The sequence below is a fragment of the Misgurnus anguillicaudatus genome, chromosome 12, assembly GCF_027580225.2.
Source record: "Misgurnus anguillicaudatus chromosome 12, ASM2758022v2, whole genome shotgun sequence".
NCBI lineage: Eukaryota > Metazoa > Chordata > Actinopteri > Cypriniformes > Cobitidae > Misgurnus > Misgurnus anguillicaudatus.
In genome coordinates, this window is record NC_073348.2 from 18,054,838 (window position 1) to 18,081,957 (window position 27,120).

The window sequence follows — 27,120 nt, forward strand, 5'->3', positions numbered from 1 at the left end:
AGCTCCTCTTTTAAATCCGCTTAGAAAAGCGCTACGTTTTATTTTGTACCACCAAACCTGCTCGTACAACCACTCGTCCCAAATAGGAAAAACGTTGATGTGTTTGGTCACTTCTAACTTTATCTCTAAATGGTACCATTGAATGAATGGGGCTAAGCTAAATGCTATCGAAGCGTCGCAGCGTGCTCCAGCGCTTACGTGCACGCACACAGATGATAGAGGGATGTATCAACAATTCTTATTTAAGGAAATAACATATTTTAATATTGAAAATGAGTAGACTATTCCTTTAAGGCACAGTGCATCTGCAGCTAGTCCATTAAATACTGTTAAATTTCTCTAAGTTCACCATAATGGTTAGCTTGAACTGTGCCCTCATCCCAGAACGCAGATAAATCATGCACTATATCATCCAGCACAACTAAGCAAGTTTTAATCACAACAGCTAGAGACAGCCAGAGTCAGTCTATGTATATGATGTAGAACATGCTTGAATTTGTTTGAATTTCAGCCGGTTCGTCTATGTAAACCGTCAGTCTCAGGGAATGTTGGCATTCCGTGCAGCTCCAGGAAGTGAGCTGGATAATGTCTGGAGCGGAGAATCGAACTCCCCTCCAGAGGGACGTGCAGAACAAGCTAACTGTTTCCAGAGCCTTGCTAACACATGACATTCTGTGATTATCCACGGGGGGATGTTTCATTTTATTCACAGGCTGCAGAGAGACAGCCTGGTGTTTTTTTTTTCTTTTCAGAAGCAGGGCAGCTGTATTTATTAGGATTGATGTGCAGTAATGACTAAAACATTTAGTTCTGTATGATCAACAGAATCCAATTTTATTTTAACTCAATTTAATATTGATTGTTTGTTATTTTTTAAAGCAATCAATGTAATAATATTTGGCCTCACTTCAAAATTAGTACTAAGTACATGAGACAAATGTTTACGATGAAACTATTGTGTACATATATTACATTGTATCTACACTCACCTAAAGGATTATTAGGAACACCATAGTAATACTGTGTTGGACCCCCTTTTGCCTTCAAAACTGCCTTAATTCTACGTGGCATTGATTCAACAAGGTGCTGAAAGCATTCATTAGAAATGTTGGCCCATATTGATAGGATAGCATCTTGCAGTTGATGGAGATTTGTGGGATGCACATCCAGGGCACGAAGCTCCCGTTCCACCACAACCCAAAGATGCTCTATTGGGTTGAGATCTGGTGACTGTGGGGGCCAATTTAGTACAGTGAACTCATTGTCATGTTCAAGAAACCAATTTGAAATGATTCGAGCTTTGTGACATGGTGCATTATCCTGCTGGAAGTAGCCATCAGAGCATGGGAACATGGTGGTCATAAAGGGATAGACATGGTCAGAAACAATGCTCATGTAGGCTGTGGCATTTAAACGATGCCCAATTGGTACTAAGGGGCCTAAAGTGTGCCAAGAAAACATCCCCTACACCATTAAACCACCAGCCTGCACAGTGGTAACAAGGCATGATGGATCCATGTTCTCATTCTGTTTACGCCAAATTCTGACTCTACCATCTAAATGTCTCAACAGAAATCGAGACTCATCAGACCAGTCAACATTTTTCCAGTCGTCAACTGTCAAATTTTGGTGAGCTTGTGCAAATTGTAGCCTATTTTTCCTATTTGTAGTGGAGATGAGTGGTACACGGTGGGGTCTTCTGCTGTTGTAGCCCATCCGCCTCAAGGTTGTGCGTGTTGTGGCTTCACAAATGCTTTGCTGCATACCTCAGTTGTAATGAGTGGTTATTTCAGTCAAAGTTGCTCTTCTATCAGCTTGAATCAGTCGGCCCATTCTCCTCTGACCTCTAGCATCAACAAGGCATTTTCACCCACAGGGCTGCCACATGCTTGATGTTTTTCCCTTTTCACACCATTCTTTGTAAACCCTAGAAATGGTTGTGCGTGAAAATCCCAGTAACTGAGCAGATTGTGAAATACTCAGACCGGCCCGCGCTTTTTTTGGAGTTATAATGTTTCCAGCCGTGCTAAAAACGCGTTTTGATATACTGGTAGTGCAGATTGATACTTTTTCGCAACCTTGAGTGACCAAAAGAGATCCTTGCCTCATTGATCCGCCACCAAGCAGCGGGTCATCACTGATATCAGTTGCCTCCCCTTGCAAATAGCAAACTAACTCTGAGACTGCTGGTCGTTTGCATTCGTACGAACTTGAAGACATCTTGCTGTGTGAGATTGTCATTTATATTTTTCATTTTTGATGGTGAAGTAGTACCTTTGAAGTAGTACCTTAAAAGTACCAATGTGTTCCCTATGTGGTACCAATATGCACTTTTTATCTCCAAATTGTACCAACCTTTTTTCTGAGAGTGCACTAAGCCTAACCCTACCCATAACAACTTGTAAATACACAATAACTCATTTTATTTAAGTACACAGAAGTTACTAAATCTAATAGAAAGTGAGACATACGGTAATATTTAAATAATACGTTTCAGTGTAATATATTACATAGTACATTTTTAAGACATTTCATATCAGTCATTAAATGAAAAATTGCTGTGCACATCATTTTAGACCAATTATTCTTTATTATAGGTTTTTGTAATCTAGTGGTTGGGGTTGAACATTGAGCGACATGGTATTTTTCATTTATGGATCAACTGTTTAGGGGCAGCTCAACATGAACCGACATATTATTAATAAAAATGTGTTGACGCATTATAGTTACTTTGCAGCTCATGGATACATGTAAATATACAATTTACACATTTAATATTTCCCTACTGTACAATATATTGTGTTTGTTTGACCGTTTCTTTGTCTGAGAAGCAGGAAGTGACCTGCTTTGCCCGTTCTGTGTATTTTTAGTCTCAAAATATTTCTGTTTGACCAACAGCAGCCTTTTTGGCCATCTGGTCTCCGTGTGGCTTGACACATACAGAACTGTGTGGGAAACGGCAGAGTTTTGGGGAGTGCCGGGGCGTGTTTGTGTGCGAGTGTTTGTACAAAGTGGGCGTCCGACAAAACATGTTCAGGGGTCCGATCCTGCTGTTAGTGTGGGGAAATTCTGGAAGGAAAGCTTCCGTAATCAGCGGGGAGCATTATGTCATCCTGTGGGTGGACTTTACACGACCTACAGTAAAGCACTGATCCTCGTGAGGGAAGGGGGGCGCATGTGAAAGCAGCAGAATGTGAACAGGATATTGGGGCCGTGGAGCATTTGTGCGGTACATTAAAAGGATGATGAACTTGTGGATAACTAACACCAGTTTGTTGTTAGTAACTAATTAAAAACAGCTCAGATGCAAAACCCTCTAAGTGCGTCTGAATGATGTTTTCTGTAAATGAGACTCTTAATGGATTCTGCCAATAAAGCGGTATTTCTAAATGGGAGGAAATTTGAAGCGAAAGTATTTGATGAACCTACTGTGTAGTACATGCTGAGAGCATTTGGTTAATGTCATTATCTAATTTTTGACCGAGTGGTGGTATTTGCTAGCCTGGCTCCGCCCTCCTACGTGCTTCCGCTTAATTTTAATTTCGCTTCAGTACAATGTCTGGGACTGCTGTGTAGAGTTTCGTTTTCTCCGGCAAAAATCTGCAGGTCCAATCAGCGAACAGAGGGGGGTGGCTAAGAACGATGACGTTGAGGTCGTGCGCCAGACCGAGTGACATACGTCACGACCAGACGTTAGCGATTGGTTGTGGCAGATTCAGAGTGACTCTGGCCAGATCCAATAGTTTTAAACTTCAATAGAGGACGGAAGTAACGCTTTGCAATGGAGCATGGCCAGACTCTCTGTACAAATTAAATGAATGTACGAGAGTCTGGTTGGACTAGGCTAGGTATTTGCATCTAAGCTCCTCAATTATAGTCAATCAGTAATAGCAATTTTGTTACATTCACAGTGTTGTATATGAATTGGCTTGACTTTTCTGCTATGCATTTTCCAGGATGATTTAAGCGATGGTTAGGATGCTATAGTTGCTAGGTTGTTCCGTACTGGCCCCCCACTCATGATTTCATCCCACAGTCCAAAAACATGCAGGTTTGTTGAATGGGCCCTTCGCCAATGTGTATAGATCAGCTTGTGTGAATTGACTTGTGTATAGATTAACCGGTTCTTGCCATAAATATAGCCAGAGATGCAATAAATAAATAAATAAAAGTAGCAAAGTATTTAGTGAGGGCATTCAAATAACCCTCCCACAGGTTTCTACGATAAAGTCTTTTGGGGAATCAGTTGTACAGTATAAAAGCAACACGCATAGGGAGATTCCAAGATTTTCTCGCTTATCTTGAGATCTGCTTTGTCATGGGTGAACATGTGGAAGCCAGACAAGTCGTCGTTTTTCAACATCACGAGCTCTCGCTGCCAAATGGCGTGATGTAGGAAGAGTCTTAGCACAAATAAATCCAATGCATTGCAGGCACTGGCTGATTACCCTACAGCTTTGATTTCTTTTTACAGCTGCACAAACTCAATCACATTTCGGCACCATTACGTGACACATGAATAACCCGAAGACCGGGGTTGCCAGGTTTTCACAGCAAAACCCACCCAATTATTACTCAAAACTAGCCCAATCGTGTTTCAAGGAAGGGGGTTCTCCTGTAAAAATCTCATTCCTTGGTCTAAATACTGTATCACATTTTTGGGATCCGCGACAACTGTATTAAACTGTATTGTACTAAACTAAGATGCATACAAATGACACGCAGTGTGATTATCGTGCAATAGAGTACGCCAAATTCCGCTTTTGCGTGCATATGATACGCCAGTCCTTCCCATTCACTTATATGGCGAATCGATTCGTGTCATTTTATTTATTGGTTTCTCATTTGTTTTCTGTTTTTAAACCATTTTCGCCTGGGTTTAGGGTTAGATTTAGGTTTTGCTTTAGGATGTAATTTGATATATAGGTTTCTCCATGTTTTGTCTCTTTTTAAATCATTGGTCGCTTGGAGTTGGGGTTAGAATCGGGGTAGTCTCAGCCTCAGACATCACGCCCACAAACTGTTGGCTGAACGTCTGATGTTTTTCGTACACATTTCTGGAAACCCTGTGAGAATGTTAAAGTCGTCTTTGATTGGTTGAAAAAAATGGATTTCCAGGAGACGCGAGTGTCGCGATTAGTTTCGGTCCCTGGAAAACAAAGCTCTGACGTTCCATTGAGTAAGAGAATTAGTCGTGTTCACGTGGATAATAATGAGCAGTTATCATGATCAGCTAAACATTGGATTCTCAAAAATATGCAAAGTTCGCGGCATCGACTCTCTAAGAGACGTCCAAGAGTTTTGCTTAAGGCAGTTAGTGGAGTCAAAAAGTTTGGTTCTCCTGAATTGCTTGTATGTGTTAAAAAGTGGAGAGATATGCTTCAAACAGACGTTTAACGGGAGCGTCTCATTGGTGTGGCTGTTGATGAAGTGCACAACGTTGTCCTATGGTGAGTAATGTTGTTTATTTAGATGCTATTCAGTTGCGGCTGGTTATTTCAATAACTGACTTGTTGCCAGCCGGCTCGTTATTGTGGGGAGTCCGAAACCTGACGCTAGATGATACAAACTGTGATTGGTTGTTTGACATGTCGGTCAAACAGCTCGTGGGCGGGCTTTGTCCAGAAAAAGCAGCGAAAAACACCAGACCTTCAGTATTGAGAGGTAATCACACTGCGTGTCATTTGTACGCTTTTTGGTGAGAATTGGTTCGTATTAAAATACCCCAATTTTGCGGGAAAACCGCAAATGTGGTAACCCTGCTGAAGAAAGTGTTATTTCATAGGCTTTGACCTTTGCTGCAAAATGTGCATGCATGTACCACTTCAAAGAGACTAATGGGTTCCTGGTTTGCATTTGCACTATTGTCTGCATATTGCCATAGATACCAAATATGCGTGCTGCAAACATTGGAGGATTATGATGTAGTGTGATGATATCATTATGAATTGTTGCTAGTGCAATTACAGCAGGATTGCAGTTGAATTTTTATCTATTTAAAATTCAAATGAGCTGTCATGCTTTGTGTAAACATTTTGGGACTTTTGCATGTAAAGAGGTAAAGGTGCTACACGATGCAATCGAAGAACTGTTTCTTCTGTGGCATTGCAGTGAATTTCTAGCATCTTTAAATTTAAGGATATAAGATAAGAGAGTTTATGCATGCACGCATAAAGGATGTCCTGTCGCATACACATGCAAGGTGTGCATTTACATTTAATCCGTTTGGCAGATGCTCAAGTGTGACTTACAGGAAAGTGCTTTAGTTTCAGAAGTAAGACTCTGGCACAAGTAAACTACAAAACAAATGTGTTTGCATTTGCTAACTCACCACTACAATGATACAGGTTTTAATCACCCCATCATTTTATCATGTCTATAAGATGGTTAAGACTCCAGGGACCTGTGAAGATGTGGTTGATAATGTGTAAGGAGCATTACTGTATATCTGCGGCTTTTTGTAGCTGCAAATTGGATATTTGCTTTCTCTGCAGCACAAACAAAGCAATAAGATAATGAGTTATCTATATACCAATGTTTAATATTTAAAGGAAGGCTTTACCCAAAAATGAAAATTTACTAACCCTTATGTTTAATAACTCTCATGTTTACTACTATAATGGTACCGTCAACTGCATGATATTGGGTTAACATGAAAGTTGACGGTACCTTTTGGGTTTCATAGTAGGAAAAGCAAATACTGTGGAAGTCAATAGGTACCATCAACTGTGTGCTTACCATCATTTATCAAAATATCTTCTTTTGGGTTTAACAGACTAAAGATTCATACAGGTTTAAAACAACATGAGGGTAAGTAAATAATGACCAAAAAAATTCATTTTCATATCAATACCTTCAAATATGCGCAATAGTAATAGTGATGCTTGTCTCAGAAAGCACCGGTTATATAATAACAGGACTCTTGTTATGCTAAAATATGTTTGTCATGAGTCTACGCCTGAAGATTAAGAGGTTTTCGGCTGTCTTGTGAGAAAGAGACATCACTCTTTAAATGTGTTCTTGGAAAGCGGTGATCCATATGTCTGGCTATCTTCCCCATTTGTGATCAATGCAGAGAGGCTTCCTTGGCTGGTGGCCATCTTCAATTAGCTAATTGGGCAAATACTTTCTCTGGCATAGAGAGTTGGAATTGCTCAAGTCTGTTGGGAGAAAGCTTGGGTTTCCAGTCCACCCTTCATACCAAACTCATGTTGCACTGAAAAATTCTTTCTCGCTCAAATAAATATAGTAAAATGAAACTTTTCTCAAAATGTTCTCAGAGAACTTGTGTGTGTTTGTTTACACAATTACTATGATTTGTGGCATGTTTGCGAAACGCTGTGCATTTTGCGGTTTTGCTCTTCATTTACATGACAACTGCGTTTCAGGGTCCTGAAAACGCTAACTTTTGAAGACAGGTTTGGTCTTAGGGTGCACTCACACTATCCAAATCAAACCGTGCTTGGGCGCATTTGACCCCCAAAGCACCAGAGCGCTTTTTAAAAGGAGAGACGTCAATTGCGCGACCACTCATCTTCATCTGCCTTCGTTAAAACCTTATGATTCGCGCAGTAGGGTTACGTGAATGTCTATGCGCACACCCGACAGATCAACAAAGAGGGCTGTGTGTCATCGTGCACCAAACGACTCCGAATAAAAACACAGACTTAAAGGGGACAGAGAATGAGAAACCATTTTTACCTTGTCCTTGTTGAATAATGGTAGTCTACCCACATTCACAAACATACAAAAAGTGCTAAACATGCTAAACATCTCAGTCTCATAGAAATTCCTTTTTTAGAAATGTCAGCCAGAAAACAGCCCAATCTGAAAAACTGATGCATATGACATCACAGGCATCTCACTGCCCATCCACTTTAAAATAATTGGCTACATTTTTTGAGTGGCAGCAAAGTCAGCCAATCAGTAATGAGATTGCAAGTTAAACCAGTAGCCAAATAGGTGCAAAACGAGTTGTTTAAAATCCCCCACCCTAATAGAGCTATCTGAGAGAGGTTTTTAGGAAGCTTCTAAGGCATTACAGACCCCAAAAAAAAAATGTCTACATGTCACATCACATAACAAGAATAAATGCTCCGTTCAACCATTCTATGTCACCTTTAACATTACGATGGGTTCCAGTGTTCAGATAGGGCTTTACTTCCTGCTTTGTTCAAAACAATCGCATCCTAATGACGAAAGCACACCCAGGCTTGGTTCGATAAAAGTACAGTGTGAGTGTGTGCTTCTGGGGGAGTAGGGAGGGGGGACAATCTTGCTGGGGCATGGTTTGGTTTGGATAGTGTAAGTGCGCCCTTATAGTCCAGGCTCATCATCGATTTAAACAAAACTGCTTGATGTTTTTGCCATCTTAGGGGCTGTTTACACTTGGTATTAAGATGTGTTTTCATCGACCGGATCACAAGTGGACGAGAGAGACATATCACGTTTACACTTGGTATTTAAATCCATCTCTTTTGTCCACTTTTGACCGCTTCTGTCCTGATTACTTTGATGGGATGGTTTATGGAAACTGTGGGCGAGTCTCTCTGCTGTCATTTAAACGCGAGCAGGAGTAAAGATGAGTTTATATGGACGTGAACTAATATTATGTCGGAATATGCTGGTTGTGTTGTAGGTAAACATGCTGCACAGTGTTTTGTACATGCGTAAGAGCTCTCTCTGATATTTCAACGCAATTGATGAAATAAGATTGCACAACGAAATGAAACTTCGCGGAGATCAGCCGGTTTAGTTTTATCAATGAAAGGCTAAAGATAGCGCTGTACACTGTGTGTTCACGCCAGAAGTCCGAAAAGACATAGAACATTGTGTTTAGTACCTCCAAAAGGGGTTTCGACTACCTCTGAATGTGGTCGAAAGTGGACGAGCTCAAAACGTTTTGAACACTGTTTACATCTGACATTAACGTCGTCCACTTGTGATCCGATCGACGAAAACGCATGTTAATGCCAAGTGTGAACAGCCTCTTAGTTTTTTTATTGATCGCTCTGTAGATGAATGTGTATGTGCGTTGGCTTGCAATGTTTCTTTTTATGGTCGCCATCTACTGGTCTGGGATACTTAATACAGTGGATTTAGACGTCTTTGCGGATCTGCGTAAATGCGGAACTTTTTGACAGCGTTGTTATGTGTATGTGAAATGTGTCAAAAATGCAAAGGAGAAACTTTTTAGTTGTGTAATCGTAGCCTAATGATGTGTACACACCAAACAAAAACCAGCGCGTTCCTCACCATAGATTACCCACGGGATTTAACTTTGTGTCATGAAAACGTATTGCTTGCGTTGAATATTTTCAACTCGCCGCGTTTGAGGCAAATAGGGCATGTATTCGCGCCATTCGCATCGCCCCGCAAAAGTTTACGTCTATTTGCGTCTTTGCATTGACTTTGTATGTCTACTCGCGTAAATTCGCGTTTGGTGTGTATACGCACCATAAAATACTTCCTGTCGTTCCTCTCTCAGCTCTACATTACCACTTCATTAACAGAGGAGTCAGTTCTCCAGGTTTAGATGAGGGTGTGTGTGTGTTTGTCTTTGTGAGAAGATGGACGTGGTCGAGGAGGAAACCAGCTGTCCTTTTGCCTTTGGCTCTCCTTGTCTTTGTTTACAGAATCAGTTTGGAGAGGAAATTCATTACATTTATCAAACTTGCAAATCCGACTCAAAATAAAACAACAGTCCCTCTGGTTGAAAAACAGTCCCTCTGGTTGGCTCGTCTCAAATAAGGTTTACTTTTTCTACAGAAGATATTTTCATTTTCTTGCTTTCCAAAACATTGGTTATGTGTGGATTGGTAAAAAAGTGTATTCTGTTTATCTGACAGATCTGTTTATATGGCAAATCTGATCCAAAACAAAACTCTTGAGATGACATGTACCTTCTTCTTCTTGCACTGGTTTTGTCTAGATTGCAGAGGAAATGGTTTGGGTTTATCTAACTCAGTGGTTGTCAACAGAAGGGTGTGGCGAATTCGGAAATCATTTTTTATAATTTTTTAAGAAAAACACAAAAACAGGTCATCATTAGGGTACTTATTGCTTTTCATGTATAAATGATAAAAAACTGCAAACATAAAACTAACCCATATCCTCTCTCTCTCTCTCTCTCTCTACATTTTATTTCTGAGAGAGAGAGAGATCGAGGCGGGGCTTAACCCAACTTGCCTACAGTAGTTGTCTGTGCAGACATAAGTGAGAACACAAACCTACAGTGGTACGAAGTTTATGGAAAAGTTTAAAAGCAACATGATAGGAGATACTTGGAGGGTATTTGTTAAAAAAGGTTAAGAATCTCTGACTGAAAACATCCACTGTTCATTGTGTCTTTGATCAGTGTGGTGCTAATTTGTCTTCTTCAGCATCTTGATCTTCCTTTTCCTGTTTTCTCGAATTGCTCATCATAGAGTATGCACAAATGGCTCCTAGTGTGAGACGATGTCTCAGATGGTGTACCCTGACGCACACCCTTTTAAAAAAACACGACATGGTTTGGAGGCTTGACTGGAAATCTTATTTCATGTTAATTTGCTTGTGGACATTCTTATAAGGCGTGTCCATGGACATACACAGGCTCTTCTGTTTCCTCTTCTGAGACTTCTGGCATTAGCAGAAAACATAAATCCCTCTCTATGACGTGCAATTCTCAGACTGGCGTGCATATTATTCCACATCCAATAGCTGGAAACATGACGGTTATCAACAATGGACATAAGTGAGGACAACTGACTTTCTGTTTCACCTCTCTTTATGTTCTCAGGCAGCTCCAAAAAGTTCAACACCACAGTGATTTGTTAATCTTCACGATTCCCTTCCAAATTCAAGAATTGAATAAATCATGACTGAAATTCCTTTGCGCACAACATGTGAAAGGATTCTCTGTGGCCTGGGTACAAGGAGGCATTAAACACTATATTTAGTTCTTCTTTTATATACAGTGCTAAAAGACAGACTCTAGTGGTCTTCATGAAGAGAACATTGTCCCAAAGGTCAGGACCGCTGTCCCACATTGCTCTGTGAAATTCCTCTGCCCACTACTGTATTTGTGTGTATTGCTCCCTGCTGAATTGATGTCTGATTCCCACACAACTTGGCAAACGCTGCACTACTGAAAGCATGTTTAGCGCTCTTTTTTGATGATTGAAGTAAAATATTAAAGGTGCAGTGTGTAATTTTGAGAAGGATCTCTTGACAGAAATGCAAAATAATATACAAAACTATATTATCAGGGATGTATAAAGACCTTTTTATAATGAACCGTTATGTTTTTATTACCTTAGAATGAGACGTTTCTATCTACATACACCAAGGGTCCCTTTACGTGGAAGTGGCCATTTTGTGCCGCCATGTTTCTACAGAACTTTTTTTACTAAGTTGTCTCCGACAATTACATGTTTTTTGGGTGACGGCTACCGTTGCTTCTCTATGCGTTTCAAAAGCGAGGGGTGAGCAGTGGACTAAGCAGTTGGTTGCAATTCGTAACCTCACCACTAGATGCTGCTAAAATGTACACACTGCACCTTTAAAAACATATACTGAATGTACTAAATATAAAAAACCAAACAAAATAGGCAATTACATAATGGTCTGGTTTCACAGACAAGGCTTACCTAAAGCCATGACTTATTAAGATGTTTAAAAAAATTATAAACCTGCCTTAGAAAAATACGTTACTGGTGAGTATCTTAAGACAAATCAATAACACTGGCATATCTGTAGGTGCAAGTTATTTTCAGTTGAGACAGCTCAAACGTGTTTTAGGCTACGTTTACACATGGGCGGCTATTTTCATAAACGGACATTTCAACCTCTCTGGTTTCAAAAATAATATTGTGCACACATGTCAGTTTTCTGAAAAGTGTTCATTTACATGACTCATGCATATATGCTGTCAGGAGAAGCTCAAGCCCACGTAAGCCAATCACCGGCGGCGCTGGTGGTGACGCAGACTGGTTCTTCGTGTTGGATGGAGGAGTTGTTGCAGTAGGTGTTCAATGACGTCAAAGTACAGCGAGAGCGCTTCGAAATTAGACCTCTACGTGTGATTTCTCAACTTGCTCTTACGGTACGTTGACATCATTGCCTTCGGTTCTTGCAGCGGCGCATAAAGTCGAACACGCGTAAAATTGCTGACCTCCCAGCACTCGTCTCTGCTCCTCGACATAATGGAGCAGCTGTATTTGCAAATACAAACACAACAAAACGAGTTTGCATGAACATAAATCTGATCATGAAGCATTCAGAGTAGCAGGCACATGTAAACATATGTCACACTTTTGACGTAGGTGCGAGCTCTGGCGCATAATGTGACGTTGCCGCCTAAACATCAGTTTGTCTCAGTTTACATGCAAGCGTGCAGCCAAAGGTTTTCAAAATATCCACTTTGGCCTGAGTTTTTTAGAAAGAATCGGTTTCAGAGGCGAAATCTACGTTTACGTGTAAACGAAGGGCGCAAACGAAGGAAAATGTCTCAGTTTTTCAAAATAACCAGTTTACTTGCAAATGTGCAGCCGAAGAGTTTCAAAATATGCACTTTGACCAGAGTTTTTAGAAAGGATCGGTTTCAGAGGCGAACTCTACGTTTACGTGTAAACAAAGGGCGCAAACGAAGGTAAATGTCTCAGTTTTTCAAAATAACTATGTATGTGTAAACGTAGTCTTAGTCTAGGACTAGCCTTGAAAGTTGTCTGTGAAACCGGGGGGAATAAATAAAAAATACTTTAGTTTTGCTTCTTGAGGTAGATGTAGGTACGGTTATCGTGAAAGACAGAAAAAATGCAAACATTTTCAAAGAGTCATTGGCTGTGAACATTTCTGTATGACCTGTGTTGCGCAAACTGACCGGTAGTTCAGTACAAGAGAGATATGTAATTCATTAATGTATCTTTGTTTTGTAGTGCTGCTGCCATGCCTATTGTGTTTCAATGTGGATGAGAAGAACAAGATGTCATTCAGTGGACCGGTGGACGACATGTTTGGATATACTGTCCAACAGTTTGAGAACAATGAGGGAAAGTGGTAAGTTTCTTTATTGTTTAAAGGGCACACATTATACAAAATCCACTTTTGGACATGAATGTTTGTTGGCAGTGTGTTAACACAACAACAAAATGATGAATCATTTCACCCTCTCCTTTCTTAATCCCAAAGCAGTCTCATTAGACACACTGTTTTGATTCTCTTGCTAATGTGATGTCACACTGATAAAGCCCCGCCCACAGCCACTGACTGAATGGTTTATTTTACCCAAAACCTTTTCTAAACATGTTTGTTCGGACATTGTAGTGCTAATGCGGCTACAGATATTGTCTCAGACTATATTCACAGAAATCCTATCTACAGTATTTGAATAAAAGCCTTCACTGTTTTTTGTTGAGGGAGTTTGGAGCTGTAGCTCATTTGCATTTACAGGTACATGAAAACAGATTTTTTCTCCCACCTAAATTTGGGGCATTTTGGACATGCTATAACAAATGATCTGTGGGGTGTTTTGAGCTGAAACATTTCTGCATAATCTAAAATACATCTTTCGATGGAACTAGAGGAGTTTTTGTTTGTTTTGTTTTGATGCGGGTTCACACATATGAAGCAGGAACTGAAGTGTCATGTTTCTGGCTTTCTTATTCTTGTTTCTCTAGTCTAGTGCCAGGATCATGACAGCCCCCACATGTTTTGCATGCAAGCACTGGCTATTGTTTGTGTTTTTGTCTGCCATGTGCTTTCTGTCTCGTCCCCTGACCCCGCCCCCTCGTTTCCTCGTTAAATATCCTATTATTGTTTCATGATTGTCACCTGTTCCCCTCTTGATTTGCTCCCTTATTTAATGCCCTTGTGTTTGTTGTCTTGTGCTGATTCATTTTGTAAATTATCCCTGTCATATGCATGTGATGTCTTGTCTTTAAAAAGGTTTTTAACTTAGCTTTGTCCTTGTTTTGTTATTATCTGTTAGTGATGGTTTTTGACAAGTTACATAAACAGACAGACAGGTATTTTAATAATCTCAGGGATTCCCGCAGCACTTTTCAGTTTGGGCGGCCCGCCTAAGCTGGGAAACCCTACCGCCTGTTGTTTGAGCAACCTGCTAGCTAAATTTCACGTGCCTGTTGATAAGATATAATTGTTGAGCGCTCTACGTTATTTATGTGCATTATTTACATGCTACAGTAGTTACACTCCTTTAAGGTTATGTAATTAATAGTGGGAAATAATACATTTTTACAATTTTTGCGCTATCTATCATCATTCGCCAAACGCTCTACAACATCTGCTTTAGTTTGTGTTTATTAACCTTTTAGTTTCACTTCATCACGCAGCTATTCCCGTTAGAAGTAAAAACATTTTATTCATTAGTATGTGTTCATTTTCTATCGTAGTTTTTTTCAAAATTAAGTTTTATTTTAGTGTGAGTGAACGAACGTCCGAACCGCCTAAAAGTGTCACAAAAATACCCGTGTAAGTGTGGACTGCGCCTTAGTTTTGTTAGTTTAGCCTGCTTTGTATTGTTTATTAGGTTTGTCCTGTTTTCCCCCTCGTGGGCCTTTGTTTTTCTGTTTGTATAATAAAAGTCCTGCATCCAGTTCTGTCTGCGCTTGGGTTCTTCATTTCTGTGCCATTCATGACATGAAGATTATACTCCAGTAATGTTCAGTATTGTCTGCTTTGTAATGTTGAACCCGCATTAAAACGTACAAAAAACAATCGCCTCTAGTGGACACTCCATCTGAAAGATGCAGTAATATGCAAATTCCATTGAGCCTGTTTGGGTTTCTTCTGCTTTACTAGCTGCTTTAAATAAAAGTGTGATCTGTTTGTTTGAGTGGCCTGACTGGTACACCAATGGCTTGAGTTTGTGGTGGGACTATTAGTATACCGTCCAATAGCTTCCATTTTTTTAGGAAATGGTAATTATCTTTGCAGTACTGCACTGCACTTTTATAAATAAAACGCCTCACTTTTTAATACTGCAATTGTATTGTTTTTACCTGTAATATTAACTGTATAATTTACATCGAATAATACTCGTAGCTTTGTAACGGTACATAGAACCATCCCATAATAATGTCAGAACTGGCACTGGCACTGATGTAGCCTGCATTTGTAATGGCATTGCTTTTATTCTAATGAAGAAATCTAGCTAATGTGCTCTTGCCTGCTAAATCCATTAGGTTTACAGCCAAATGAAAATGATTCCCTATTGTATTAAACAGTTCCCTTCAGCGAAGCATCTGTTATATCAAGCATCTGTGATTCCGCTCTCCGTTGGCCTACCAGCACATTTTCACACTGCTTGTAAAGGTTTAATCTGTTTCCTCCAGAGAAACACAGGCAGTGAAACCTTAAGTCAGCTTTATATAAACCTCTCACAGGTGGCCCGATTGACTTGTACAGCTAATCTTGACAAGATCTTGGTCTATTCAAGGGTTGTTCCTTTGGTGGGCCAGCTGGTCTTCCAGTCTGACCAGCTAAGTCCAGCTAGACCAGCTTAAAAGTGACCAAAACACAGCTAGATCAGCTTGCTACACCAGCAAATCCAGCTTTCTACACCAGCAAAACCAGCTAAAACCAAGCTGAGGACCAGCTAAAACCAGCTCACCAGCTTATGCTGGTCTTAGCTGGATTTTTCAGTAGGGCAACAATGTATTAAAGGGACATTCCACTTTTTTTGAAAATATGCTAATTTTCCAGCTCCCCTAGGGTTAAACCTAGGTTGATTCTTACTGTTTCATTCAGCTGATCCCAGATTCAATGTATTGTGCTAAGCTATGCTAAAAGTGTTAGCGCTAGACCCGGAGATCAGCTAAATGGATTTCAATACGGTAAGAATCAAATGTTTAATCCTAAAGGAGCTGGAAAATGTGCATATTTTCAAAAAAGTGGAGTGTTCTTTTAAAAACGAGAGTTTATTCTTTGTTTTGGAAACTTTGCATACAGACGACAATGTTATTGTCACTTTTTTACTTTTTGGTTTTTAAAAAAAGTGCATCTATAATTTTCAGTATTGATTTCATCCCAGAATTTTCATTTTGGTGCATCAAAATGATTCCTATTCACATGGATCTACAAAAACAACATTACATTATATATGCATTACATATGCCAGGCCATTAGTTGTCAATTTCACACGTTGTCTCTGCATAACGTCACTGTTTTCACACTTGTATTTTTGTCAACAACAGTTTGGCTAGAAACACAACAAACACTGAAATCTCATGAGAAGTCATGAGTAGTTTAAAATAAACTAGTAAGCAAGCAAAATGTTTTAAGGTACATTTGCAATAAAATAATGTATTAAAAACGAGAAAGTTTATTCTTTGTTTTGGAAACTTTGCATACAGACGACAACGTTATTATTACTTTTTTACGTTAAAAGTTTTCGACAAAGTACATCCTAATTTTCAGTATCGATTTCATCCCAGAAATTTCATTTTGGTGCATCACTAATCAAAACGCCCCCTATAGACGGTTCTATAGATCTCACGTGCGCTGACACGATACACGTCTGGATCCGAACTTTACTTCCGGTTTCGGTTTTTTAAAGGTCTGACTAGTTGCTAAACTGATCTTTTGAACAAATGCCTCGTCAAAAATTACAAATGTTTTGGTTTCCTAGGTAATATATGTGTTGTTTTTTGCTTGTTATATAAATAAATATACGTTTAAAGAACTTTGTTGTTATTAATTCTTAGTAGAGTTTACCGGAAGTTACGTGCGGACCACGACAGCTGCTTGTTTATGTTGTTACTGCTGAAACCATATATTCACATGGATCTACAAAAACAACATTACAGTACATATGCCAGGCCAGTTGATGACAATTTCACACGTTGTCTGGCATAACGTCACTGTTTTCACACATTTGTATTTTTGTCAACAACGGTTTGCCTAGAAACACAACAAACACCGAAAAAGTTTATTCAACAAAGTTTATTCTTTGTTTTGGAAACTTTGCATACAGACAACAACGTTATTATTACTTTTTTACTTTAAAAGTTTTCGACAAAGTACATCCATAATTTTCAGTATTGATTTCGTCCCAGAATTTTCATTTTGGTGCATCACTATTCAAAACTACCCCTATTCACATGGATCTACAAAAAGAACATTACATTTTATATGCATTGCATATGCCAGGCCAGTATTGGGCGATTTCACACGTTGTCTACGCATAACGTCACTGTTTTCACACATTTGTATTTTTGTCAACAACGGTTTGGCTATAAACACAAAATCTCATGAGAAGTTGGGTTTAAAATAAACTAGTGAGCAAGCACAAATGTTTTAAGGTACATTTGCAATACAATAATGTATTAAAAACGAGAAAGTTTATTCTTTGTTTTGGAAACTTTGCATACAGACGACAACTTTATTGTCACTTTTTTACTTACTTTTTGGTTTTTGACAAAGTACATCCATAATTTTCAGTATCAATTTCATCCCAGAATTTTCATTTTGGTGCATCACTAATAAAAACAACCCCTATTCACGTGGCTCTACAAAAACAACATTACATTACATATGCCAGGCCAGTAGTTGACAATTTCACACGTTGTTTGGCATAACGTCACTATTTTCACACATTTGTATTTTTGTCAACAACGGTTTGCCTAAAAACACAACAAACACGGAGATCTCATGAGAAGTTGAGTTTAAAATAAACTTGTGAGCAAGCACAATGTTTTAAGGTACATTTGCAATACAACAATGTATTAAAAACAAGAAAGTTTATTCTTTGTTTTGGAAACTTTGCATACAGACGACAACGTTATTATAATTTTTTTACTTTAAAAGTTTTCGACAAAGTACATCCATAATTTTCAGTATCGATTTTGGCCCAGAATTTTCATTTCATTACATTACAATGCATAACATATGCCAGGCCAGTAGTTAGCGATTTCACATGATGTTTGCGCATAACGTAACTGTTTTCACACATTTGTATTTTTGTTACAACGGTTTGGCTAGAAACACAACAAACACCGAAATCTCATGAGAAGTTGGGTTTATGGTTAGGTTTGGGGAGAGCTAAGGATATAAACAACGTTCATCCATCAAGATTACACAAGTTTCGGTGTTTGCTGTATCCCTTCTAGCCACAACTGTCAATTACACAAAGACTATTACCATATTGACACTTGCACTTTCAAATCTGTTTTTAAAGGGACGCTCCAATTTAGAAAAAAAAATTCATTTTCCAGCTCCCCTAAAGTTAAACATTTGATTTTTACCGTTTTGGAATCCATTCAGCCGATCTCCGGGTCTGACGGTACCACTTTTAGCATAGCTCAGCATAATCCATTGAATCTGATTAGACCATTAGCATCACACAATGATATTACACAGAGCCTAAAATAGTCCCCTTGGTAACTTTCAATAGCAGTGGACTATTTTTGTGCACTGCGGAATATCATTGCACCTCCTGCAGCCATGTTACGGCAGCAAAGTCCTTGATTATTACGGCAGAATGAGAGTATAGTTCTTAGCCATATCTGCCTAGAAAATCGCAACTTTTAATTTTCCGTTGGTCTTAGTACAGGTGTAACTACAGAAGAGTCAAGTTTTAAATAGGAAAAAATATTAAAACTCTTTGGTCATTTTTGAGCGCTATGCTGATGGTCTAATCAGATTCAATGGATTATGCTAAACTATGCTAAAAGTGGTACCGCCAGACCCGGACATCAGCTAAATGGATTTTAAAATGGTAAAAATCAAATGTTTAACTCTAGGGGAGCTGGAAAAGTGTCCCTTCAAAGGTTTGCATTTTTGGGCCCTCACAACGTTATGTAAGTAAACAGCTACAATGCATCAAAGGTTTTCCATTTTTTATCTTGTAAATGTCCCCTTAGACGCAGATTCTACCAAAAATCCTACAGAATAAATATTGTCGACATTGTGTTGTTCTTACTTATATAATCTTAGTCTCCCTTTCTAAATGCATAAATGTAAAACATGTAAGCCTTTGATAGATTGTAAAAGATTTTAAACTTCACAGAAGGTTTTCATTAGGAATTAATACATCTGAGGCCTAAATGTTGAAGAAAAGAGCTAGAACATATTGCTCGTAATCGTAGTAGTTGACTGGTGCCAACGTTCTGAGCTTTTTAACCATGAAAGATTGCTTGGGGGTCTTGGTTCTGTCCACTACTGTGTCAAGGCCCATTTGTTAAAAGGAATGTTAATGACTTGAGTTGTTTACATGCTTGAAAAAGGTTTGTCTAGTTTTAGCACTGCTGTCAAAAAAACATTTGAAACTGATCGCAGCGAGTGTTCTCTATTTAACTAAGTGCACTCATATGGAGCACAGAACGTAACATAACCATGAGAAAAAAATAACACAAATGTTATCACACTGTAAAGTACATAAATTACACCGGGTGTCAAGGGTAAAAGGCACCATATACATGTCAATATCATAACTGTCTAACTTGAAAATCGTATTTGTCCTTGTGAAGAAGGAAAGTCTTTTCAGTGCCATATTTATTATGCTTTTCTTTCCCACTGGAAAACTGGCAAATCAATGAACTGCACTTTGGCTCAGTGAACTTCCACTTTCTCACAAATCCCGAAGGTTTTCCTATGGTCAGGAATAAACTACAGTACTTCCCTTCTGTTGTTTCTCTAAAGGGTTCTCATTGGTTCTCCTTTGACTGGACAGCCGGCAAATAGGACTGGAGATGTCTACAGGTGCCCTGTGGGGCAAAACAACAATAAAATTGGGTGTGAAAAATTCAATTTGGCAGGTGAGAGGAGACTTTTCTGTACTGTACATGTTCAGTTGTGACTACTATATATGTATTTTGACATTGTGACTATTTTTGTACATTTCTGTGTACTTTCTGTCTGGATTGTTGACTGTCTGTGTTTACATTTGCCTGTGGAATAGTAGGAAACCTGTTACAGGAAGATCTAACAGACATTACCTCAGTCGGCCTGAAATGGTGTCATACTTCCTGTATTAGCATTTCGACAGCCTCAAACTGGGTTTTAGCAGACGTTTTTCCGAAGTACGCCCTTAACTAACACACCGCTTTGGTTTCACTTTAACTAAATCCAAAAAGGGTGTGCAAAGCATCCTGGTATGAATAAGAATGACATTTTGTCAGTCTTTCTCTCTTCTTCAATTTGTACTTATTAATATACATAATAAGTAAAATAGGTGTAATAAAAATGTGAATGCTTCTCATGTTGACATGAATTCTAGATACATGTTAATTTCTTCAGAGCAATTGACAGTCAACAAGTCTATACACTGAATCAAATAATGCATCACACACATTTAAGTAACCTTGAGTATAGAAGGAGTGATGAACGTTCTCTCCCCACCATCTACATTTAAAAAAGTGTGATACAGTAATTTCATTTAGACGCCTTTACAGAGATGTGTGAGTGCTTATGGTTTGATATAAACCAAGTGTCTGTATAGATGTACTGTACTGAGAAAACCTCACAGCTGAAACGTCTGCGGTCAGTTCGCTCTTTCGAGAGATGTTATTCTGCAATTTAATACAGATTACAATGGTGCACAAAACCAGTTCATGCTAAATCTGTTCAAGGAATCTGGCCTTGACTTATGGATCATTTACATTTATGTTTTTAAACATAATACATACATTATAGTGCATTAAGGAGATGTTTTTCATGCAACGTTGCCTAAAAATAAAGAATGCTATACAAAACGAGCAAATCAGCTTAAGCAATATACAGTAGTAACCTGAAAGAGTGCTGCCTTAAAGGAAAACACCACAGGTTTTCAATATTTTACTATTTTCTTACCTCAGCTTAAGACGAATTAATACATACCTATCTTTTTTCAATGCGTACACTTAATCTTTGTACAGCGCGTCGTGAATGTGTTAGCATTTAGCCTAGCCCCATTCATTCCTTAGGATCCAAACAGGGATGAATTTAGAAGCCACCAAACACTTCCATGTTTTATCTATTTGAAGACTGATACATGAGTAGTTACACGAGTAAGTATGGTTGCACAAAATAAACGTGCCGATTTTTAAGCAGATAAAAATGAGAACTATATTGTATGGCGGAAGAGTACTTAGTTTGCAGCACTTTGACCTCTGGCGCAATAACGTCATCACTCCTGTGAACTACCCCCTTCGCTCAAACTTCCGAAGTCAGTCTTAAAAGATTTATAAGTTGTGGCTGTAAAGTTGAGCAGTTTTTTTTTAACAAATATAAAGATAGTAACGCAAAAAGATAGTGAAGACGTACATAAGGTAACCTGCAATTTTATGTTTCAAACAGAAGTGGCGATAGAGAGGCAAAAGTTACAGATTGCAGCTTTAAATAAAATTAATCGTCCCAAAAAATGTCAGGAGTGTGCATAAACATTTTTTATCTAAGTTTGACGGTCTAATAAACCTGTAGCGTTAATTGTGTGCGTGTATGTGTGTGTGTGCTTGCGTGTGTGTGTATTTGTAGCCCTTGCATGAATGTCTGACTCACAAAGGAAGACCAGACAGGATGTGAATCAACAAACATTATAATGTCTATCCTACACGTAATTATATAATCCTTCACCAGATAACTCAATGTTGCATGTCTTCCTTCATTACTTTAAGGCTCTACCTTAAAGAGACAGTTCACCCAAAAATAAAAATTCTGTCATCATTTACACACCCTCATGTTGTTCAAAACCTGTATAACACAAAACAAGATATTTTGATAAATGAAGTTAAGCACACAGATTGACCACAGTAATTATTTTTCTTATTATGGAAGTCAATGGGTATCGTCAACTCTGTGCAAACCATCATTTATCAAAATATCTTCATTTGTGCTCATCAGAATACAGATACTCATACAGGTTTAGAACAACATGAAGGTGAGTAAATGATAGCAGAAATTTTATTGAATGTAGGAAGCATCTGACAGGAATTCTGACTATTTTTATTGTTACTTTTTATAATAATTTACTATTCTTTATTTATTCTTTATGACTGTATATTTTTCTACCTTTGTACTGTGAGTCATGGGGCAAATTCTAAGTACAATGCTGCCATGTTTGTGCTTAATAAACATATACGTATACGTTATTATCTTTAACCTGTTAAATGCATGAGTTGAAATAATTGTACCATTTTTATTTATGGTCTGAAATTCATAAAACACATGATCTACACTTATCAGAAAAAAATGGTCAAAAATTGTTCCTCGTTGTCACTAGGGCGGTACCCTTTCAAAAAGTACACATTTGCCCCTAAAAAGTTCATGCTAGTACCTAAAAGAAACAAAATGTATACATAAATGTGCCCAAATGGTACATTTTAGGACCCTTTTAACTCTTTCAACGCCAGCATTTTTTTAAAAAAGTTGCCAGCCAGCGCCAGCGTTTTTCATGATTTTCACCAAAGTTTAATGCCTTCCAGAAAATGTTCTTCTTCAAATATATAAACATACAATATACCAAATGAAAGAACAGACCCTCTGCTTTCAAAAAAAAAAAAAAAAAACGTTTCATCCTACCTTGAGTAGTTCTTTTGTAATCAGCTTTTGAATATGGGTAGGTTTCTGCAAAAACACCACATTTTGAGCAAAAAGCAGAGATAATTCCATTTTTGTGACAGACTTCTCATAGAGATCCCATTCAGAGCGATCTTTAAAACAGACACGGACATGCAGGCGCTTGCCATAGGGCAATACTTCTGGGTTTAAAAAGTTGCCACCTAGTGGATAATAGCGGTATTGCGGAAAGACGGAAATCCTCGTCATTGGCGGGGAAGTGTTTTCTCTTGATTGACGAGATATCTGGTCAATGGCGTGGAAAGAGTTAAAATGTATTGCTTCAGTGCTAGCTTTGGACAATTTTTTTGACCATTTAGTAATGGGATCATACAGTACTGGGGAGATTTTCTTTAGAGATTTCTTTTATAAGACTTTTCTTCAAATGCTTATTTTTCGGTTTGCTTAGAAAGCACAACAATTCCAAACATACATGAAGTCAAGGAAAACATGACTATGGGAACGACATTGGTGGTTAACCCAGACGGCAAAGGATTTCTGGTAGGGAACATCTGTTCGCTCTGCAATGTCTTACTGTACACTGTTATTTTAGCCACTGTGTTGACCACATAAAGCATGAACATTAGTCTTTTAATCAAGAAGCAGAGATTTTTGCAATATTATGATTTGCCATTAAATGTTTGTAATTATAGAGTTATAATGTTTTTAATGATGTATTATTATGACTGATACGACTGTGTGTGATTGCAAAACATCCCAAAGGAATGCAAATGGAACTTATCATAATTTGGAACCAATCCTAATGGGATCAAAAGGATTTAAATAAGATGCACTGTAATTATGTAATAAAGTAAATGGAGAAGTTTTCAAGGATTCAAACCTATTAAGATTGGCTTCAAGTTATAATGGGAATTCCATTAGCATTCCTTTGGGATTTTGTGACATTTGATATGTATCACAGAACAGAATCTGTGTAGTTTCCTCAATTATCTTCTTTCTCATTTTATTCATTGCTCTCTGGTGATAGGCCTGTGGTCCTCAGTATGGATACATGTGTGGAAAGCAGCAGTACATCACAGGCATCTGTTCTAACGTGAGCTCCTCCTTCAAAGTTCTCAACTCCATCGCTCCAACTGTACGAGGTACGGTATGACACAAACATGGCACAGTTCTGCTGAGGGACCACTGAAGGCAATGTCTTCGTTTGGATAAGAAAATATTTTTAAGAAATTATATTAAGCTGGGTGTAAAGTAAAAATTAAGTCAGTAAATTATCTGTATATGAATACATTTGGTAGCGAAAAAGTAGCATTTGCATTAGTATTTGGTACAAAGAGGTTCTAATAGTCTTTAGTACCCAAATGTACCCATGAGGTAGACTAATAATACAAGGCGCAATGATATTACGCAGCGCCTGAAAATAGTCACCTGCTATTAAAAGTGACCAATGGGACTATTTTCGGGCAGTGCGTAATATCACTATGCCTGCTGCAGCCATGTTACAGCAGCAAAGTCCTTGATTATTACGTCAGAATTAGGGTTGTCAAAATATGCAATTTCCCATATTCGAAGATCATTTAAATTAACGATCAATCAATCAAATAAACGTTAACAGTAATAGTGCAATAAGCCATTACAGCAGTGACATATAGCCAATGACATAAAAGTGTGCGTAAAAATGCCAGCTTCCTCACGCAAATTAAAAGTTTTTATTTTGTCTAATAACATGCTAGTGGGATTGTAAAATGAGTCAATGTAGTTGGTGTTTTGATAAAAATCATCAATTGAATCTCGTAATGAAATAAAATGACTAATAGACACAGTAAACTCCGCCTCATAACGGGCACTCCGCACAGTCGGATGAAAGTCCGTGTGTCCATGACAAAATAAGTTTTCATTATCATCAAGTGTTATTTTTCTAGTTTTTCACCTTGCTTTCTGAGTCGTTGATACATCACTTGTTGTAATTATATCCAAGAAGCACACAAAGGGCATTTTTCCCGTCGTCACCTCAGCTTTAGACCTGCGGCGTACTTTCAGCAAAGATGCTTATTATGAAGACTTCAACCTTCCATTAGAAAATCCGTTTAGCGTGTAGCGCCTCAGCCAGTAATGATGATGATCAATGATATATGTTGTGTGCGTTCAGAGTGTAACGACAGTCAGTTACAGTTTACATTTAACAGTTTCTTGCCAGAATGTAAGTTTTACATTTAATCTGTTTATTAAAAACGGCTTCTGGTCTCCTTTCCTGTGTAAAGCAGCATTAGCAGCGTTGCTATGCTAATCTTGCAGGCTTCCCTGAAGAGGGTCTTTGCTTTCAGTATCCTAACTGTGTTTAGATTTTCGGCATCGAAACCTCTCAGATCCACTACGGATGCCATTTCGTTGCGTTAGCAGCCAGCCTCGTCTCGAATGAGGTTATAAAGCCCAAGTGAGTGTTTGGCATCAAGCATCGTTGTGATCATGGCTAGTTTAACTTCTTCGCGCTTGTTTAATTTTTTCACCAGCTGTGTATGTGCTTTGCGCAGGCGCCGGACACACGTGCTTGCTTTGTCGACAATCGTTAATTTTTATCGATTTAATTCTTATCGACAATTAATCGAAGATCGATTAATTGTTAACATCCCTAGTCAGAATCAGACTATAGTTCCTAGACATATCGCCTAGAAAACCACAACTTTTAATTTTCCGTCGCTCTAAGTACACGATGTAACTACAAAAGAGTCCAGTTTTAAATAGGAAAATATCGAAACTCTTTGGTTATTTTTTAGCACGATGCTAATGGTCTAATCAGATTCAATGGATTATGCTAAGCTATGCTAAAAGTGGTAGCACCAGACCCGGAGATCAGCTGAATGGATTCCAAAATGGTAAAAATCAAATGTTTAACTCTAGGGGAGCTGAAAAATGAGCATATTTTCAAAAAAGTGGAGTGCCTTTAATGTACTGTAAACATGCAATAGTGTTACACTGTAGTAGCCTACCTGTAGCCTACTGGCTGTTTTTTAAGAATGTGGTAAATGATCTTCCGTAGGTCTTTGACCTGTACACCATCTAAAAATTCTACTGGAACTGAAACATAAACTTATTTTAGACTAAAGAGAAGCCAAACACTAAGAAGAGACTTTGCTGCCTCATTTCAGAAGTCACGCCACTGACGTGGCTCAAGTGTACATTAGCACATTCCAGCCGTATAAACCACCGGTCGTCTTTTCCTGCACTGCATAACCATGTTAGGAGAATGTTTAGAAGAATTGACATCCCTAAACTTACAGCAGAACTAGTGACTCATCATAAACATACACATACATACTGCAGCGTATGAGGTATCATATCAACAACACTAAATCTTGTCCCATTTCCAGGAGGGAAAAACTGTATTGACTGTATGACTGTACATTATCACACTTACTACAGTACATGAATGCACATGGAGTATTGATTTGATTTATTTTTTATGCGGAGTGATGCGTGACCTCAGCTATGTACAATATAGGAAACTGGTTGCTCGGGACAACACTGAATGAGCACAGAATATTGTTACTGACCAAGTATTCCAGAGAATCATGTAATAATAACAACTTACAAAGCAGAAGTACAGTATATAAGCCATTACACTTCTCTGATGAAACATTTCCTCCATATGCAGTGATTGGAAAACATAGGTCACAGTTAGTCATTGCTTTCCTCTGCCAGCAGAAGGTCAATGCCACTTTCGAATTCATATCTTGATTTTCAACATTGTTATGTAACATTTACTGTACGTAAAGTGCACATCTTCCTTTGGATTCTTGTTGAACTATGACATTGAGTGTGTTTCCTGTGTAAATCTAGCGTTTTTTGGCTGTCAACCACAGCTGTGGGAATTTACACTTGCGTGTACATTTGATACTGATCTTTGTCACGTTAAAGTGTAACGATGGCGATTAAGTTATGATGTTTTTTGGTTTGTCATGCTTTAGAGTGCAAGCAGGATATGGACGTTGTCATAGTGCTGGATGGATCCAACAGCATCTACCCCTGGAATCATATCACTGAGTTCCTGGTCAAGTTTCTCCAGAAAATTGAAATTGGACCCGCCCGAGTAAGATTTTACAGGATGTTGTATTGATGAACAGCTGAACCGTATAACACTGACAATAACTTTATTGACAAAAACAAAATAATATTAATTTTAAGGCATCTTAAAGGAATAGTTCACCCAAAAATATTTTTTATCAATTCTCACCATCAAGTTATTGCAAACCTGAATGTCTTTCAATCATCTGCAGAACTAAAATTACATAACATTTTTACATTCGGCTTATGCTTTTATCTAAAGTGGTTTATAGTGCATTACAAAGCATATTTTTATCACCATGTGTGTTCTTTGGGTTCAAACCCATGACTTTTTGCACTGCTAATGCAATGATTTACCATTAAGATGCAAAATAGTACTTAAGTAATATAATTATATATAATGATATAATATTAGGTATATCCTGGTCACCCTTTTCAATATAATACAAGTAAATGTTGGCTTGTCAAGCTCCAAAATTATCTACATGAAAAAAATACTATAGTAAATATACTAGAAAGTTTATTCAACTTAAATTTTCTCACTTTAAGTAAAAAATGTAAGTA

At 38.2% G+C, this 27,120-nt stretch overlaps 1 protein-coding gene across 2 annotated transcripts in view; it reads left to right on the plus strand.

The window, feature by feature from the left end:
* itga1 (integrin, alpha 1) overlaps positions 1 to 27,120 on the plus strand; it is a 209,372-nt gene that overhangs the window by 13,931 nt on the left and 168,321 nt on the right. For both annotated transcript variants that reach the window (XM_073874049.1, XM_055208986.2), the window contains exons 2-6: positions 12,918 to 13,038; positions 19,642 to 19,757; positions 22,943 to 23,034; positions 23,522 to 23,636; positions 26,460 to 26,581. In XM_073874049.1, the coding sequence (XP_073730150.1) occupies positions 12,918 to 13,038; positions 19,642 to 19,757; positions 22,943 to 23,034; positions 23,522 to 23,636; positions 26,460 to 26,581 (566 nt within the window). The remainder of the gene's footprint in view (positions 1 to 12,917; positions 13,039 to 19,641; positions 19,758 to 22,942; positions 23,035 to 23,521; positions 23,637 to 26,459; positions 26,582 to 27,120) is intronic.